Here is a 19,234-nt window from a genome sequence, read left to right on the forward strand (position 1 = left end):
AACTTTTAGAAGGACGGGCAAGAGGGATATGGGTCTGAAGTTAGTGAATATTTCAAGTGCAGATAAAGAAAAAGAAACTTTTTTTTACTTTGAATTTTCGTTGTTAGAATTTTTGGACAATTAATTTTTTTTTTTTTGTGAGGGCTTCTGGAGATTTAAAATGAAATTGAAAGTGTCAACGAATTAATAAGAAAATTGTATACGGCCGCAACCAAATCACTATCAATAATATATAGGCTTTATATGGCCGTTGAAGTATCTTTCTAGGCACTGTAAACGTTTTGATAAAAGAATGATTAATCTGTTATTAATATTATCGGTGTGACCAGCTCGGTATATCAATGGATGCGCATTCAATGGTGCACATCCTCGAATGAATTTTAATTGCAAAAGATTCTATAAATTCATTACCTCTTAAAATTTGTTAGTTATAATTTTCTTATACTTAACACACACACACTGCACAGACCGATAGACAGAGGGACGGACTTACTTGCTCCAATTCAGAATGTGATGCTGATCGGGAATTCATTTATTTTATGGGTTTCGCTAACTAAATCACGAAATAAATTAATGATCGAAAATCGGAGCTCGAAGAATTTCTTTGTAATGCAAAATAGGATTTTTTGAAATATGTTAACAGTAAAATTAAGCCTTTAATCTTTAATCTTCTCATAAAATTCTTCCCATAAAATTTTTGCGAAACAAATCGCTAAAACAGTATGTAACGATATTATATTGATAGCACTATATGTTTGCAGCTGTGCTACCAATTATCAGAGGTAAAAAAACGACAAGATATGGCGAAAGAAACCCGGCAAAGTATTATGAAAAGTTGAATTAAATTTTATATATTTTTGAATTCCTTTAAGTTTTTTTAAGATTCTTTCAAAATCTTAATTTAACTATAAGCACATCAAAAACGGAACTGTTTATTTAGTAAACATGACAAACCGTGAATGAAAAAACGCTGAAATTTTATTGTCGAAAGTAAAGCCAAAACCAGCAAGTATACTACACAGCTTGTTAAAGAAGAGTCAACGCTTAGTAAATAAAGTGTTCATTTAGTCAATAGTTTAACTCGGTGTGGTGAAGAAAACTTTGTGAAGTAGTAAACGGGTGTGTGCAGTTTTTTAAAAAGAAACTAAGTAAATTTAAAAAATTTTTTAAAAAGATTTACATTGTCCCTGAGTCTAAAGCCAGATGAGAAGATGTAGAGAATATATAGAACGAACATAAATAGAAAAACAGGTTTTATAGTATAACATATATACGACGGATTTTCTTTTGTCTGTGAGGACAAAGCAGAGATGTTCTTTACTTACCTTTTTTTTTTTTAATCTGCAATTTTTGAAAGACAGGATTCTCTACGTACCTTGGCATTTATCTATTCAGGATTTATCCTGTAAGTTTTATATGTAAGTTTGCGTATACATACCTGGATGTAAAGTATCAATAAATTAGGTTAAATAAAATTAAGAAGAAACATATCTTTCAATGACGTTTTGAATGTCAATCTTAAGCATTGTGATGCTTTCATCAATAGAATTTAAAGTGAAATGAATTTTGAAAATTTGTAGATTCTTTAGAGGGTGTACGAACGGGTGCACACAAACCTATAACCTTAGTTATTTGTAATTTAATTAATATGTCTCCGTCTAATTGAGCATCGTTTTTGTGCTGTGTGATGTAAATTAAATCAGCCTTTTAAAGTATTTAGTGTGCGGTACTACATGTGTAGACAGACATTTATAAACAAACAATAAACAACTTGTTATTGTTGTTATTCTTATTTTTATTGTGTATCTTGCAGAGGCCATGAACATGCACATGCACGGTTCTGGACGTGGTTAAAAAGCGAAAACAAGCAAATATCTGTAGTAATTATATATCGAACAACATGGAAAATAATTTGTAAAAGAAGCCAAACTACCTAAGAAAAAAGAGAAACACAACAAAAAAGTTATTCTTATATCGCCAGCCTCCAATGAAACAGTTATAAGCTGCAGTGTCAGTTGTTGAGTGCGCTTAAAGCAACGACTACCGAACGGTGCGGTGCGCTGTTTGTGTCTCAGTCATCGTATTGTTGGATTGTGTGTGAAAACAGGTTCTTTCTTTTTATTACTATTACCACAATTATTAGAAGACTAAGTTCGGATAAAATTATTCGTGTTAAAAATATTCCCAGCTTGTTCTTGATGGGTTTTTTTTTTCAAAAGTTTTATCTAACATACCTTAATCAAATAAATGAATTTAAAATCATCGCCAACGAAAAAAGCACATCATCACATAATTAACTGGTCGGTTGAAAACATGTACGTCTGCATGCGTTTGACTTTTAAGGGTATAGCTGGGTAGCAAGAAAACAGTAAAAATGTGTTGGGAAATAACGGCTTAGCTTAACATTTCGCGCAAGATAATGTAACTAATAAAAATAAATAAAGGAGATTTCAAATTTTTCTATTATTATGTGGGCTGATGTATATAGTTAATAAAACAAATAATTTTATCGTTAAATGGGGGCAGCGTGAGACGGAACCAGGCGACTTTCAATTCGTTGTACGAAAATTTTATAAAACAAAAACATATCCCGCAAATTTTGAACAAATTTTATTATGTTTTACTACGACTTTTGAGTAATAAGGAAACTGTGATTTATTTTTGGGAAATATATACCTATTTCATACATTAGGCACACTCACGTCTTTTAATATTTGCGTTCATATTTAAGTTGTCTTAAACGATAGCCATTTTAATAACCACTTTGTTTTGTTTGTTTCCTCTAAAGATACAAATGGTGGTTATATCAAAATGCTTAAGGTCGAAGCTTTATTTTATTTATTAGTATTATATTGGCTCAATGAAGCTGCGTTAGTGACATGTAAGTTCGCCTAAAAGATGTATTATAATGCTTCTTAACTGCTCTTAAATATTTAATTTACAGGTGAAACAAATTATCCTCCAATTTTTCGTCAAATCAACAACAATTTAGTTCTTTCGGAAAGCACACCAGTCGGAACAGTTGTCTATCAATTAGAAGGTTCAGATCCTGAGGGTAGTAATGTTACGTTCGGTTCTATTGGCTCGGACCATTTTCGAGTGGATCCGATTTCCGGTAACATAACCTTGATTAAACCTTTAGACCGAGAAGATATGGAAAGTTTGAAATTCCTGATAACAATACGCGATCGTGTTAGTTCAAACACTGAATCAGAATTGGATAATATCGTGCATGAGACAGTGACTGTAATCGTTTCAGATGAAAATGATAATCCACCGGAATTTCAAAACGTGAGTGTTATGCAACAACAAGTAACAAAATAATCGGTTAGTCCAAGCTGTTGGTCAGTATTTATTTCAAAATCTATGAGCCCTACATATATGTATACTACATTGCTACTCATTTTCAACTATAAAACATAATAACTTCAGCTTAGTGGCTTCTTAATCGTTCTGTAAAAACACTTTTCTTATTGATAGTATTCAAGAGACTTAGAGAGAAGATTAGTTTTTTGTTTCATTAAGTAAGAATCGAGCACAATTTGAGATCTTAGAGTCGCAATTTAAAATAAAATTGTCATTTCGAAGAGTCTCGTCGCAAATTTGAAACTACGAAATCTTAGTGAAGTTGGACAGCTCATTTAATAAGACATGATCCGCATGAATGGCTGATTACGCAAAGGATCTCTGTTCGCAATTCAATGTTCGTTCAAATCTTAAACGCAAGGGCTTTAAAACTTTGGAACTACTTTTCTGGCTAAATTAGTTATAATAACAATTAAATATGAAATAAAAATTTCCAGTACCTACTATCATCTGCGTTGATTCAGAAAAACTGTATAACAATGAAAATTTGTGAACCGAGTGATTCATTATAGGTCAACCTTTAGGTTTTATATGCTTTCATAAGTATACTCTTTTATTATTCGCTTGAATAAAAATTTTACCTCTCCTGAAGCCAATTCTTTTAATTCCTGATTAGACCGAATTTTGTGAAAACTGTATTTGTCTCCTTTAAATTTCAGGCACCTTATGGCGTGGACGTAAAGGAGGACACTCTGCCGGGCACCACCATATTCAAAGACATCGTAGTCAAAGATCGTGATATTGTGGGTGAAAGTTTGGATTTAAAATGTGTATCACAAGCCCAAAGTCCCGATGCCTGTCATAAGTGATTCGCATATGTTTAAACTCAAAAAAATTTCTATTTTAAAGTAACCTTTTGCAGATTTCGTCTTGATATCCTAACAAAAGATCCCACTTCCATGACGGCGGCAATAGTTTTAAATGAAATGCTTAACTATAATCAACGAACTATTTATCACTTCCTTTTAGAAGCCTCTGTAAGGATTTACGTAATTGTGGTTCAAAATATTTAATCACAAATTTCAATGAAATTTTGCAGGATGGTGTACATATCGCTCAAACTAATTTTGAAGTAAGAGTAATTGACATTCAAGACAAGCCGCCAGTATTTCTGGAATATAAATCCAATATAATTGACGAGGGTACTCCCATTAACAGTTTGGTTCTAAAAATACAAGCCCGTGATGGCGACACAGGCCAACCAAGACAAATTGTCTATGATTTACTAACTAGTGGGTATATCTTTTTTTATACGCAGCTTAAAAACTAGAAGACTTGTCTATCATTTCATCGATTATTTTCAGATCCCATGGATTATTTTCTTTTAGATGAACGAACTGGTGAGCTGCGCACGGCTAAGCCGTTAGATCGTGAAGCTTTACCCGATAATACAGGCATTGTTAAATTAACCGTCCGTGTAAGTTAATAAGGTTTACTTTTAATAGCTTTCAATATTAATAGCTTCATTATCTCTCTAAGGCTAGAGAAGTAGTCGATGGTGCGCCAAGTAACAATCCGGCAGAGAGTACTACAACTCAGGTGACCATTACAATACGGGATACCAATGATTCCCCGCCCACTTTCAATAAAAAAGAATATGAAGTGTCTTTACCTGAAAATACGCCAATCGGCACACCATTGGCTTTAGATATGAACGTTACTGATCGTGATGTTGGTATTAATTCGAAATTTCGACTTTATTTAAAAGACGTGTCGGATGTTTTTCAAGTTGAACCAGTAACGGCAATGGGTTTTTCGCAAGTTTACATTCGTGTAGCTAATGGCAGTTTAGACTACGAAAACCCAAATCACCGTAAATTTATTGTGTTAGTGATCGCAGAAGAAACCGACACGGATCCAAAGTTAACTTCAACGGCAACTATAACTGTATCTGTTATAGATGAGAACGATAATAAACCTATGTTTGAAGATGAATCCTATACAGCATCCGTATCCGAAGATGCTTTGCCCGGCCAGTATATTACCACAATTATTGCTAAAGATTTGGATTCAGGTAATTTTGGTGATTCTGGCATACGTTACAATTTAAGCGGTGGAGGAGCAGAACTTTTTGACATCAATGAAATAACTGGAGTGATTACATTAGCTGATTGTAAAAATCCTAAGACTGACAAGTTTGACGAAAAATTAAAGCGAAACAAACGTCAATATGATGATTATTTCTCGTTGGAAGCTTCACCTGAAACGAATGAAGACTCGAGTGAGTTGCGTAGTTATCTGATGAGCACAAATAACGAAAATCCTCATCCGGATTTCAACTTTGAGTATAAGTTAATTAAAACACCCAGTGCCATAGATGTAAACAATGAGCTAATGCTAGAGCCTGTCGAGAAAAAAACATCCTGTTTGGATTACGAAACCGAAAGTGCATACTTTTTAGCTTATAAAGTAGGTGAATTCGAATTCTACTAAAGACAAAGCTTTATGTACTTTTACTTTTAAACTCGTAGGCCACTGACGATAGCGGCCTCGGTCAGTCTTCAGTGGTATCTTTGCGTATTTTGGTGTTAGATGCAAATGACTCACCTCCTGTATGTGAGAGCCCTTCTTACAGAGCTTCGATCGATGAAGGTTCTAATGCCTTCGAAACTCCATTATTTGTGAAGGCTCGCGATGCTGATGCAATATCGGACATAACTTATCGGTAAATATAAACTCATTACTGAATCCTTTAACTTGTGAAATATACGAGCGCATTAATGTAGCATCTTAGGAGACAAAATGATTCATGATACATTTGCGATTGATAAACATACTGGTCAAATTATACTTAAGAAAAATGCTACTTTGGAAGTTACGCCTTCAAAAAATGATCATCTAGTGTTTGCGGTTGAAGCTGCCGACGGCGTATTTACGACAAGTTGCGAAATTAACATTACTGTAAGAGATGTTAACAATCATGCTCCTCACTTCCTCTCAAATAAATATATAGCGACGATTGAAGAGAACTCTGAAATAGGGACCAGCGTCGAAAAGTTAATGGCCGAAGATTTGGATTCTGGCATTAATTCAGAGTTGCGGTGAGTAATTATTCTTCATTAAAATGTCTTACACCATTATTTTTGATGTTTTTCGTTTTTTAGATATCGTATACAACAGGGTAGTTTTGATGATTTTCGTATTGATGAAATGACTGGCGAAGTTTTTGTGTCGCGTAAATTGGATTACGACAGCCGTAATACTTATCAGATCGAAGTAATCGCTATGGACTTGGGCACACCAAGTCTTTCGGGTACCGCTACTTTAACAGTGAACGTTATTAATAGTAACGATAAGGATCCTTACTTTACGCCAGCGACACAACATGCCGAGGTACATCTGAGACACTAAACTTTTATTTAGAAATTTGATAACTTTGAGCGTGAAAAATTTATTAAAATAGGTGCGTGAAGATGCTCCGGTTGGTACGGTGTTCTATACATTGGTTGCTTTGGATCCAGACATTGCTTCAAGGGATGCTTTAGAATTCGCTGCAGTTAACATTACTGCCGTAGATAAAGATGGCAAAGAAGTAATCGAGAGTGAGCAATTTAAAGAGTACTTCACTATAACGCGTAACGGCAAAGTGCTTGTTAATAAAAAGCTCAACAGAAACTTATTCGCAGTAAGTGCTTCATCAGAGTTTTAACCCAAATAACGTCCACCTTCATTCATAACACTAGGTTATTCATATAGATGTACTCGTGACGGACAGCACAGCACCAGCCGTTCAACAGGGGCGGGGCTTACTGATCATACAAATAATCGATGTTAACGAAATTGCTCCGGTAAGTAGGACGATTTAAGATCACTCAATTGTATAAGTGAGACCGCATAAACTTTTCCTCAGTTTCTACTATCTTGTTTACTTCCTTCGTCACTATTCCGTTAATAATTAGATGAAAATAAGTTTGCTGATAAAAATCGAAGTAAACGTTACTGAAAAAAGATTTAATTTAGTATTTAGGATAAGTTTGTGAAGATTTATCACTAACAGTGTGAATACCGCTAGAATTAATTTGATTACGATATTTATCATAAACACAATCAAAACACCTATGTCGTTATTCATATAGTGTTTGATTGTTATATAACCCAATAGTGCTTCTCCCAACGCCAAAACAATGTTTTCCAGAACTTGAGCAATGATGGACGGTAGTAAAAGATTTGGCAAATCATTAGTTAATATCGGAAACCTTTAGATAAGATAATAGTTTCTTGTGCTCTATTATGACGGAAGAAATCAGATTACTGGTATTGGGCAATCGAATTAATTTTTTTTGTTTCACGCTTGTGGAAGCAAGCTTGGACTTTGGTATATATTAATTTAAACAAAACTTTATCAAGATATTATCTCAGGCGAGCATCATTTCATAAAAAGAAGTATGGTATTGAGGGATAACAAATGCTAGAAGAATCTTATGAAGAATATGGTGGCAGTAAGGCACCCAATAGCAAGCCTCACAAAACGGAAATTGAAAAATTCATTTTAATATAAGAGCATCGTTATGCTAAATATGAGATGTACATATTCAAGTCATCAGTCCTATGCAGGTGGACTAATAATGCTTATGCAGTTCAGTGAAACCTTGTCGAATTTGCTGAAATACTCAATGGCGACTCTGAACTTGGAACCTCCTAACACTATAGCTTCCTTGTGTTATTTTGCTTTTATTCGAAAGAAAAATCGGACTAATGAATGCTTCGTGTTTATCGGAATGATTTTATTCTGGAATTGATCTGAAACATTAGGATTTCTTCAGCCGAGCAACACGCTGTCTACTCGAAAAATTGGGAAAAGTTTTGTTTGTATTTTGGGAATTGTCTTAAAAGCTGTTTATGAGCAAGAAAAATTAATTTAATTCGTTTACCCAATAATATAGCTATTTAATTAACTCACAGTGCTATAACATTGCCAACCAGATTCAGATAACCAAAAAAAAATTTAGCAATCAGATGTAAAGAAATCGATAACACAAGTACATGATGGCACATAGATATTTCGCATCGCTCATCTAGTCTTTTATTGACCTAAAGAGAGTGTGAGTTAACGGCATATGGCCATTGCTGGTCTATTACTTACCTCTACAATGTCGGAATGTAATTTATAGGGATGCAGAGTAGCAGCTTTCAAAAGTATTACGAAAATATTGACAACAAGAATTTTCAAGTTGCAGTTCTCTAAAGTTGAATCCATAGATGAAAAGAAATAATCTTAATTTTTGATTGTTAATTTTTTATTAATTATTGACATTTTGCTTCATTCTTTCATTTTCCTTGTTGTCATACAGAAATTTAATTCACCCTGGACCATTGAAAATCCAGTAATAAAACTGCAAATGTCTGAAGAACAACCCGTGGGATCGGTGCTTACCACTTTGCAAGCCTCCGACGATGATTCAACCATTGGTGATTATGACATCAGCGAAAATCCCTACTTTGAGATAAACAAATCTACGGGCGTCATAACATCAATTAAACGTATCGACTATGAAGTAACAAAAGAAATTAAATTTATTGCTACAGTTACTGACACTGGCGTGCCTCCGTTGTCGTCGACCGCTGATGTGGTAGTCGACATTATAAATTTAAACGACAATGAACCAAAGTTTACACAAGCCGTCTATTATTTTAATGTAACCGAAAACTCACCAGTTGGTACCGCTGCCGGCAAAGTGGAGGCATTCGATATTGACCAAGGAGCTTTTGGAGAAGTCATTTATTCTTTGATCGGTGAAAATCACAAATATTTTACCATTGATTCCTATACGGGCAATATAATGGTGGCCGACTCGTCAATACTTGATCGCGAAAAAATTAAACAAATCTCCTTAACAGCTGTGGCCAAGGACAAGGCTCCTGCAAATTTACAGAAATCAACTGCAGCGACGGTAAATTTATGGAATCTTGATTAGAAATCTGCATTTATTTTAAAGAATTTCTCTTAGATTTTTTTAAATATCTTAGATGTCAACGATAATGCCCCAGAGTTTACGCAGAATGAATATTCTTCTACCGTGGCTGAGAATGCCGCATTAAATCCTCCCGCCGCTCTGCTGCAAGTAAAAGCTTTTGATTTAGACGAAGGTTTATTCGGCGATGTACGTTATGTTATTATAGAGGGCAATGACAAAGGTTTGTTTAAACTGGACTCGCAAACAGGGATTTTATATCCAGCTCAGAGTTTATCTGGGCAAAAAGGAGTTTACAAACTGAGAGTTTCAGCTCGTGATACTCAAGGATCCGGCACCACGGAGGCCGTTACCAACGTAATAATCAATGTGTTGAGTGTAAACCAACATCGTCCAGTGTTTCTTATACCCGCTCTCTCTAATGCCACTATAGAAATACCAGGCGTAAGTTACAGTCGTTCTGCAAAAAATACCTATTTACCACCTGTTGTTTCTCTAAAGGATGTGGTTCAAAAGGATTACCTCTTACTAACTGTAAAGGCTTTTGACAACGATACGGATGAGAATGGTAAGGTGTTCTACCATTTGCAAATGAATGATCAGAATATTCAAGAAACGGATGACTTTAAAATTGATGCCGAAACAGGGGAATTAAGGGCGAATAAAGATCTTTACCGCAAAACAAAAGACAAGTCAGTAACATTACCTAAAGACAATTTGTCGTTCTTTATATAAGACGTTCTTTTGATTATCTTAGTTATGATTTAGTTCTTGTGGCACGTGACTCAGGTAATCCTAAACCTTTGGAAACCTTAAGATTGCTCAGCGTCTGCATAGTGGATGCTAACGAAAACCGCCCGGAATTCCCAGATTCTCATAACCCTTATAAGATTTCCGTAACGGAAAACAGTGGGCGTCATGTGAAAATCGGTCGTATTCAGGCGACTTCGAGCAACAAAAATAATCGAAATGTATACTATTATATGTTGCTGGGAAACGAAGACGGCGCCTTTGTGGTTGATAGGGATACCGGCGATATTTATACTAATAACAGCTTAGATAGGTGTGATAGAGTCGTATTTACTGATCTAGCTGGAAAAAATTAATATTCTTTACTATTCAGGGAAGTTATCGATTCGTATACATTATATATATTGGCTAGCATTAAACGTGATCTGCACATATCTGATGACGAACGAGCGGCCTTTTCTATTAAAAGTCTTGATCGTGATAATACAGTAGCTAAGGTGCTTGTAACGGTAATGGATGAGAATGATAATCCTCCCTTGTTCGAAAGGGAAATTTATTATGCTGGTATCAATGCCAAGTCACCCATAGGTAGCTTAATAGCGATAGTCAATGCTTCCGACGCTGATGCTGGGAAAAATTCTAAAATTGAGTATATGATAGTAGCTTCAAATTTATATAAGTTTGGAGCCACAAAATCCACCGGATCTATCGTGCCCAGTCCTTTTGGTAAATCTTAAATGCGTGTCTAAGTAATATATTTCTTAATTAATTTCTGATTGCACAGCAATTTCTTCAGAAGGGCGAATTACAACTGGAGCTTTCATGGCAGAATACAATCAGGATAGATTTGAGTTAGAAATTGTTGCGAAAGAAGTCGAGGAACCACAACGTTTGGCAAGAGCAAAAGTCACGGTAAAAATTGACATTACTGGGAATTTCGCATGGTCACTTTAATGCTTTTTCTTTAAAGGTTTGGATCTTTGATTATACTCAATTGGTGCGAGTTATTTTATCACGTCCACCCGACGAAGTCTATCAAGAGCAAGACGAAATTATTGCTGAACTTCGCAATGCCACCCAACATCGTATTATTGTGGACGAAATACGTTTTCATGTCGATTCTTTGGGTCGCGTGCGTATGGATTGGTGTGATTTATTCTTTCATGCCGTGGAGCCTCAAAGTTTGCAAATCGCTCCAGTCGATGAAATTCTCAAAGTTATCGATGCTAATTATGATTATCTTAGAGTGAGTACAAAAAAAAAGTAACCTATAAATATGGGCGGAGATTCGAAAGTCTTCGAGACCTTTACTCAATATTTCGAAGGTGCTCGAAACCGCTTAACCTGCAAATAGTTTATGAATAAGACAATAAATGTATACCAATTAATACATTTTCGCAGGATTATTATGCTGGATTTGCGATAGAGAATGTGGTACCAGCTTATACAGCTATAGTGCAAGAAGAATTTGATTTAGCCATAGCCGGTTTAGTTGCCTTAATTATAGTTTTATTTGTAGGTGTAGTTAGCTTTATAGTATTATGCTGCTGCCTCAAGCATTGGTAAGAACAGTCTTTAATTGGACTGAATATCCGTTAATCGAGTCTCTGATGATTATAGGAATCTCTCTGTGCCAACAGAAAGTAGGCGTAAAGAAGCTTTGATTAAAAAACAGATTGTAGAAGATCTGAATACCACCGAAAATCCCCTTTGGATAGAACAGTAAGTGCTTGTCCGCTTATAAACTTTTTTTGTTAACTTTGTTTGGGGAAATGATATGAGTAATAATTTTCTTTGATTATGGATAGAAAACTAAAACTTTATGAAGAGCAAGAGTTAACTATGCAAGTATTCTCCGAGCCAGATCATGTTTCAAATTTGGACGTCCCGGTAAGGAGACATCTATTTTACTTAATTGTAAACAAATCTTTTCATGGTCTGCATATTAAAGACAAATCTCGAGCAACGCAATTCCTCCGATCAAATTCATCATACAATGGACAACACTTACGCTACCATCCAACCTCGTAATAGTAATCATACTGTAAATGCTAGTGGCAACAATGGGAGAAATTTGGATATGAGTCGTATTGAACCGCATATGGCAGATTTTGCGGACTACGCCACACTGCGCAATAATCGCACTCCGTCTGTAAGTAATTTTTAGACGTATCTAAGGATTTCAATCATCAGACGTCAAAATTAAGAATATAATTAGGTTTATTCTATTATCGAGCAACAGCCTGCAGCACATCTTTAGGCGTTTTCTCCTCTCCTATCTACTTTACGTCACTCATTATGAATTTGATCGCAAGTAAATTGAGCTTGTAGAAATTCACAGAGAGAAATACGATTGAGTAAATACTTTTTATGTCTGATTCTTTCTATAATCACCAGTATCCAAGTCGATACGCCTGTTTAGACCCTTTCCAATATCAAAACGGTTTACATGTCGATTATGCACGTCATTACTATTTCGTTCGTTTCGTCCACATGGGAAAAGTATTTGAATACCGAGTTGATTTTGATGATAACATATACCTCCCAGTTTTGTTGTAAAGCGTGTTTATGAGATCGACAAGCATTTGTGCTTTCTTTGAAATAAATTTGTGAAATGAAGATATTTGAGAAAAAAGTTCAACCGCTTTCTTTAAAATGTAAGAATTTGTGCGTTTTTTATACAACACCATAAGACCTAATATTTAGGAAACCACTATAATCATAGGAGGGTTAGTTGGTAGGGAACTTAATTATAAATTAATTTGTTTGCTTTTGTTGCTGAATTTCAGATGTACGAGTTTACTGGCTCAACCTTTCAAGCACCAATACGGGATGGTGACGATGTAGTTACTGAATTAATCTAAGAAAATATTTCGATTTATGTCTGCGAGAACAACAGATCTTTGTCGCAATATTTTTTGTGGATTTCTAGAAAAACGAATATGTATTTTTTATATAAAAATTGCTATACCCCCATTACTTTCATACATACACATATTAACGGGGATTGCTTTTTTTTTTTTTTTTTTTTTACTTGATACTCAAGTAGGCTGCAATACGTATACATAAATAATATTAACTATAAACTGTGACAATAAGGAAAACAAAAAAGAAAAAATGCATTTATACTAAGCTAATCTCTATTAAGCAAAAGCCTGGATTATCACACATGAGCTAATTTCGTTATGCTTTTAAAGTATTTTGATACGAATATATATTTTTTACAAATATTATCTTATGTAACAAGAACGTAACTTACTGCATTAGTTTACTCTTATGCTTTTATTAGTATTTATATGTAATATGTACACAAACGCAAACGCGCCTAGTTATTTGTAGACATTGAGCAAATAAATATGCTTTTTACATATGAGTTGTAATGGATAATACTCTCTCTCTCTCTGTTTCTTCCGTTAAGTTACTTGTATTAAGATATATATTAACCGAAGCAATCTTTTTAAGTTTAAGTACAAAATTAAATGCTTCCATTAATAAATACACGTAATATACATGCATATGTTCACTTATACTATGTAATATAAGCAAAGCGATAAAATGAAATATATAAATACATAAAGTCCTTTCATTTTGTAATGATTTTCTAAGCACTTTTCAATATGAAAATGAAAACGAGCGAAGGCAACAATTTGCATCTGTTTTTAAAGAAGACGAAATGGTGGGCTTTTTCTTCATGACGTATGCTACACAAAACAAAAGTTACTTATGTTACTTGTCAATTACATACATAAGAGTTTAAAAATCCTTTACACCTAAGAAAAAAAGAGTAGCTTCGTGGGATATTTTTTTCGAAAAAAAGGAAGTCCATATATTTAAAAAAAGTAATTAAAATGGATCAAAGTGGCAGATACTCGTTGATTGCTTTGAAAGAATTGAAACAACTTCACTTCATTTCAATTCATAATTCTAGCATAATAATTCAAAACGCTTTCATTTGTTTTGGAAATGAAATTGTAGCAAATCGTGAACATCGGCAACTGCTTTCTTTCTCAATTTATGGACGTAATCACGTATCTGCAAGCTAACTTACATTTTTGTTTCCCGACTGATTTGGGATCGCGATTGTGAGTATTCAGCGTTGTTTGGGCTCTAGGGCTGTTAAATATGCTGTCTCAGACTGGTCAAATTACCGGCAAGCGATATATTTTCCGCTACGATTGGGTGTTTAGCATTTACGAGGCAGAAAGAAATTAAAAAAAAAAACTAGTTAACCTTAAAACAGAAAGTTATTGACTAAAAAATTTTGAGCTAGTCACAAAGAGATGAATTGTAAGAACGGAAAATTTTTTCGTTTACGATTTTTGCGTAATTTTTTGGAGCGAACTTATAAGCTTAGTCCATTTAATCTCAACAAACCCAAACAAAATGTTTGAAATTGTGTAAAGGTAAATAATATATTGTTAAATGCTAAATAATCGTTTGATGTTAATCAACATAAAAATATTAGGCAGAATGCTTCGAAAAATCATTTCGTACCATTTGATGGACGAGGATCGAACTGGACGAAAGGTAACTGTTATGAGACACAGAGTGGTTTTTCTGGATGCTTCAAAACGTCTTACACCACCTGACAGTATGTGAATTTTTTGGATATACTAGTGATACATATATACACTTATTGATGTTGGTGCAAATAGATTTCTGCAAGAGTGGTTTTTAAAGACATTTCACAAACAATTGGACCCAGCGATGCTGGGTTCTACATGATGACTTATTGGTAACGACTAATCCATAAACATAGCGCAGAGTGTGCTTTTAGGCGTTATAACGCAAATAATGGAAGTCTGTCAGCAGAAAGAATTAAAATGATCTTATTTTAGATAAAATTATATTAGGAACTTAAAGCATTTAACTAAGCATCTCATCGTCATCCCCGAAATCGGGTCGGGCAAAAAGGGAAGCTTTTACAGCTCCAGTACCTTAACATTGAATGAACTACGGTCCTCGGTTTTCGCCTTTAATACTTAAGTTTGCTCCCTTAATAATTGTTGGACGGTGTCTTAGGAGCGTCTTTCATTATCGATTTGCTTCTGGAACACTTTATAGCTTATATATTAAGGGAATTTTTATAATTGCCAGCCGCATAGCGCGACTCATGAAATGTGATGACTATATTCTTATACCATATACTATTATTTGCCTTTATTAAGTAATGATAGTGATATCAACAAATGCTTTAGTGTGCATTTATTACCCATGTTTAACGGTTATTTCTTCCATAATTAGCTAAATTAAAAGCAATAGCGTTCCTCGTTTTTAAATGTGACCAGTAGAACGTAAGTATGCAAAGTATATAATTTGTTAAAAGAATGCTTAACAACATTGCGGCGTAATACAAACGTATAAGAAAATAAACAATGTGTCCATTCCTCATCCAACTCCGTATCGGGATTCTGAATAATAGGCTTTAACTGTTAACTGAGATAAGACGTCGGTCGGTGCCATCTCAATCAATGCAAGAAGATCCCATAAGGAAATAAGGTTATGCACCTCATTTAATTTGCTGCAGAGAGCCCCAAGTAGAATAACAGGCTCATTATTTAACCTAGATTGGCTAAGTTTACTAAAAAGAAAGTACCTAATTGAACGGGCAGGAACGTTAAAATTAATAGCACTCAACAAAAATGGCGAGTCAATGGCGTCCCTAATCAACTTCACCGTGGAAGCAATGCCCAATACCATCCTACGTCTTTCAAGTGACGGCAAGGTTATAAGAGGAGAAGGAGATGCTTAGATGCCAACACAAATTCCCTAGGTCAAACAATAAGAACTGTTTCTGCAAAGATTCAATGAAGTTCACATGAAAACAATGCGGCGCAGTGCAGGGCGCACTAAACTGGCATATAATCAGTGCTTGGTGAAGCCTAGCGGTGATCTAGCTTTATATATAGAGTCTTCAACATACAAAATAAATCGAAGGTTATGATCACACAAGATACCTAGGTGAAGAATTGAATCCATGGTTTGCAGCCTAACTGTGTCTATAAAATCTTCCGATGCGAACAAGATTCGCCTCGAAAATGACACCGTCGTGCGTTTCTTTTGGTTTAACCACATAAAATTGTAGGAACATAAGGTTATCAAACTATTTACTTCAGCGTGGAGGAGAGATGATTGAGTTTCCGAATTAACCAGCGGAAATAGTTTGACGTCATCTGCTTACATTAAGATGTAGGCAGATTCAATAGCTAAGACGTTTACCTCCTCTTTAAGCGTATATGTTTGATTAAAATTCTCAACAGTGGATATGTGTGTTTGTCTAAAAATTGCGTCCATATGAGAGTAGGCGTATATGTTTCTTTAGACTTCCCAATAATTGAAAATTTGTTTGTTTATTAACAGCTGTCGCATGTGTAAAAGTTGCGTCCCTTTGAGCGACCAGAGTTCCACAAAAACAGTAACTAAACCGCCCAGTTTCCACAAGTACGGTATTGTGTACTATACTATGAATAAAATAAATAAATAATCGTTTAAAAGAATTGAGGAATGACAAATAACAGATGAAGATCTTTATAAAAATATATATCACCAAAATATATGTAATAACTTTTCTAGTATAAAAAACTTGAATGATTACTGGTTATTTGGGTTGCACGCATTGCATTGGGAAATTCAATGTCAACTATAAAAAAGATTTTATCGCTAATGAGCATCCTTGGCTCGCGCTACTAGTGAGCGTGTTAAGCGCAAATCATCGTCTTTTTCTGTGGCTAGGTTTCGCGGCACTGTTGTCCATGCGAACCACCCTCTGGGTTTGCTTATGTAAACACGATTCTTTTCTCAACCACCATAACTTTCGGTCGTTTTACTTACAAAGCATTGTCATTCATTTTCGCTCACAAAATACAATAAAAAAACCGGGGAATCTTTGCATCCGCCATTCATGCTTGTTTTCTCGTTAATTGTCGTCAAGACCAAATTGACGTTTAATCGCTTTATATAAACAAACCACTTATGGTAAGAAATAAGCATTCGAAATTAAATTAAAACAAAATTATGTAAAATTTGTATTGGGCCATAAAATGATAAATGAATCTTAATGTTTTTGGGTGACACGAAATAGTGATCACAATTGATTTACAAGGAATTTATGATTAATTGCGTTGCATTTAATTGCAAATACAAAGAATTGCACAAACGAAAGTGGATCCAACATATGAAAAGTTTTTTCAATGAAAATAAGAAGTTATACTTCCAATTTTTATTTAATTTTTATGCAAACCTTTGTGTGGGTATATATTTTGGACTGTTATAACATCTACCAACTCTGTGTCAGAAATCCTCTAATTTCCTCGTCCATCTGCCTTAATTAATGTCGATACTGTCATCTTGATAGGTCGCCGGTGCTTTAGTATTCAAATAATCTCCTTTCACTTTGTAGTAAAAGCAAACATTGTGCAACGCTGCACAAACATTTGCGACCCTACCAGGCTTCTTTAAGCAGCAGCTGCCACCGACTTCGAGAAATATTGAAAAATTTTAGCTAGATTTTCGACTTGTGAATGTAATACTAACCTTTGTGCACACTAATGTACCTTCCCACAATGTTCCTCGCCTTGCAATGAATTTCGTTGTATTTTCTTTTTAAGGCAATGCTCTAGTTGAGATCCATTGTCACTAGGTAAGAAATAAAAAATATTGTTATAAAATTTCGATTTTTTAGATAGGACTCCTACCACTAGATCGTGGATATTCTTTTCAAGAGAAATACACTTCACGTTTTCGCTATAGAACTCTTTTATTTACAATCAATTTGTTTTAGGGTAGAACTATTTACATTTTACTTTGTCTGACTTCTCAACTCTAATACTCTTTTCCGAGTCAAATGCTCTTGTCCGACTGACTCTGCCTTCCGCAAGTAGTCTATTTATATACATTTTTATAAGCATGCTACTATTACCTAAGTTCCCTCTCTAGGGAATTTATTATTTGGGAAAATTAATTATCCGGAAATTAACTGGATTTGGAGATTTACGTAACATGGCCCTACACTTAATCTTGTTCGTCCCGAAGAACGTCATTTTCAAAAGCTATCAACGATATTTTCTTTAGCATTCTGTTCGTCAAGCATGCGTCCTTCGCGATCTTTTCTACATTGTGGAGTTGTTACGGTCTTCGCGACATGTTTCTGCCTACCATAGTCATCCGGCAATTTTCTCGATTTATCTCCTTTAACGTGGTGTTTATGATGGACGCCTGCTTTACTATTGATGAACAAACTCAAGTCCTTCCTCCGAAATTTACAATCACGAGCAATTTACGCAACTTTGTCGCAGCTGTTGTATTTGCGCGCGGTTGTTTTGGTCTGTTGTTCTTATTCTGTCTTTTCGGACATTCGTCGCATAGCACGTTGGAGGCGTCATCAATAATGAGGGCTTGCACTTTAGAAGCAGTCTCCAACACGAAGTTGCTATTTAGCCGCTATTTCTTTTAAGGCGTTGACTTCACTTCGTAAGGTTTCAAACTGGCTTAATGTTCCACTTAAGACTTCCATCTCCGCATCAAATTGATTTATTACTTTAGTAACTTTTTCTTCCAAGGCAGTCAGTCTGGCATCAAACTGGCTTAGCGCATTGTCAACATTCCCTTCTAGCGCATTAATTCCGCCATCAATTTGCTGATACAGCTCGTGTATATGTGTTTTCAGGATGTCTTGATTTTCTTGAATTTTATCCATCTTTTCCGTCGTCCCGTCAATTTTTGATTCTATTTCTTGCTGTCCTGACCGTATTTGCTGTTGCACTTGCTGTTGCCCTTGCTTCATTTGCTATATTTGTTGTATTTGTTGTTGCATTTGTTGCATAAACTGCATAACAATGGCGTTTGATATACTTGCACCATCTTCGCCTTTTTCTTCGCCGCATTTTTTTAATTCCTGTAGCTGTATTTACCGTTCCTATTAAGTTGGCTTTTTTGGCTAATTTATCTTACCGCTTATCGAGGAGACAAACATTGTTATCAAACGCAGTCCAATGGTTTTCCAAGTAAGCACAACACCGGCGGTATATATCGATTGAAAAGAGTTGAAAAATTACTAATTGGAACCTGAAGTCAACGGAAAATTTTAGTTTTAGATACTTTCGTCTCAACAATTACAAGATCTATGTTTTCTATTCACTTTTCTAAGCCCGGATTTTCATTCGTTTCCAAAACTCATTATTTCCCAAAACTCATTATAATTAACTGAG

At 34.9% G+C, this 19,234-nt stretch overlaps 1 protein-coding gene across 1 annotated transcript; it reads left to right on the forward strand.

Moving 5' to 3' along the window:
• Positions 1-1,250: 1,250 nt before the first annotated feature.
• Positions 1,251-13,625, forward strand: LOC119638932 (cadherin-87A). Its single transcript, XM_038036052.1, has 26 exons — positions 1,251-1,418; positions 1,814-2,107; positions 2,789-2,881; positions 2,945-3,291; positions 4,026-4,171; positions 4,229-4,343; positions 4,406-4,598; positions 4,671-4,783; positions 4,846-5,775; positions 5,838-6,031; positions 6,093-6,407; positions 6,471-6,699; positions 6,770-6,991; positions 7,050-7,154; positions 8,658-9,257; positions 9,315-9,722; positions 9,780-9,970; positions 10,036-10,341; positions 10,402-10,754; positions 10,813-10,940; positions 10,999-11,274; positions 11,430-11,590; positions 11,649-11,750; positions 11,837-11,918; positions 11,980-12,180; positions 12,818-13,625. Exons 3-26 carry the CDS (start codon positions 2,812-2,814, stop codon positions 12,890-12,892), a joined length of 5,862 nt encoding a protein of 1,953 aa, XP_037891980.1. The 5' UTR covers positions 1,251-1,418; positions 1,814-2,107; positions 2,789-2,811; the 3' UTR covers positions 12,893-13,625.
• The last annotated feature ends 5,609 nt before the right edge of the window (positions 13,626-19,234 follow it).

The sequence above is a fragment of the Glossina fuscipes genome, unplaced genomic scaffold (genome assembly GCF_014805625.2).
Source record: "Glossina fuscipes isolate IAEA_lab_2018 unplaced genomic scaffold, Yale_Gfus_2 111, whole genome shotgun sequence".
NCBI classification, from domain to species: Eukaryota; Metazoa; Arthropoda; class Insecta; order Diptera; family Glossinidae; genus Glossina; species Glossina fuscipes.

Coding starts and splice junctions, on each gene's coding strand:
- LOC119638932 (XM_038036052.1), top strand. CDS start 2,812: ATGCTTAAGGTCGAAGCTTTATTTTATTTATTAGTATTATATTGGCTC. Junction 4,344..4,405: donor ACTTCCTTTTAGAAGCCTCT/GTAAGGATTTAC, acceptor GAAATTTTGCAG/GATGGTGTACATATCGCTCA. Junction 4,599..4,670: donor TGTCTATGATTTACTAACTA/GTGGGTATATCT, acceptor GATTATTTTCAG/ATCCCATGGATTATTTTCTT.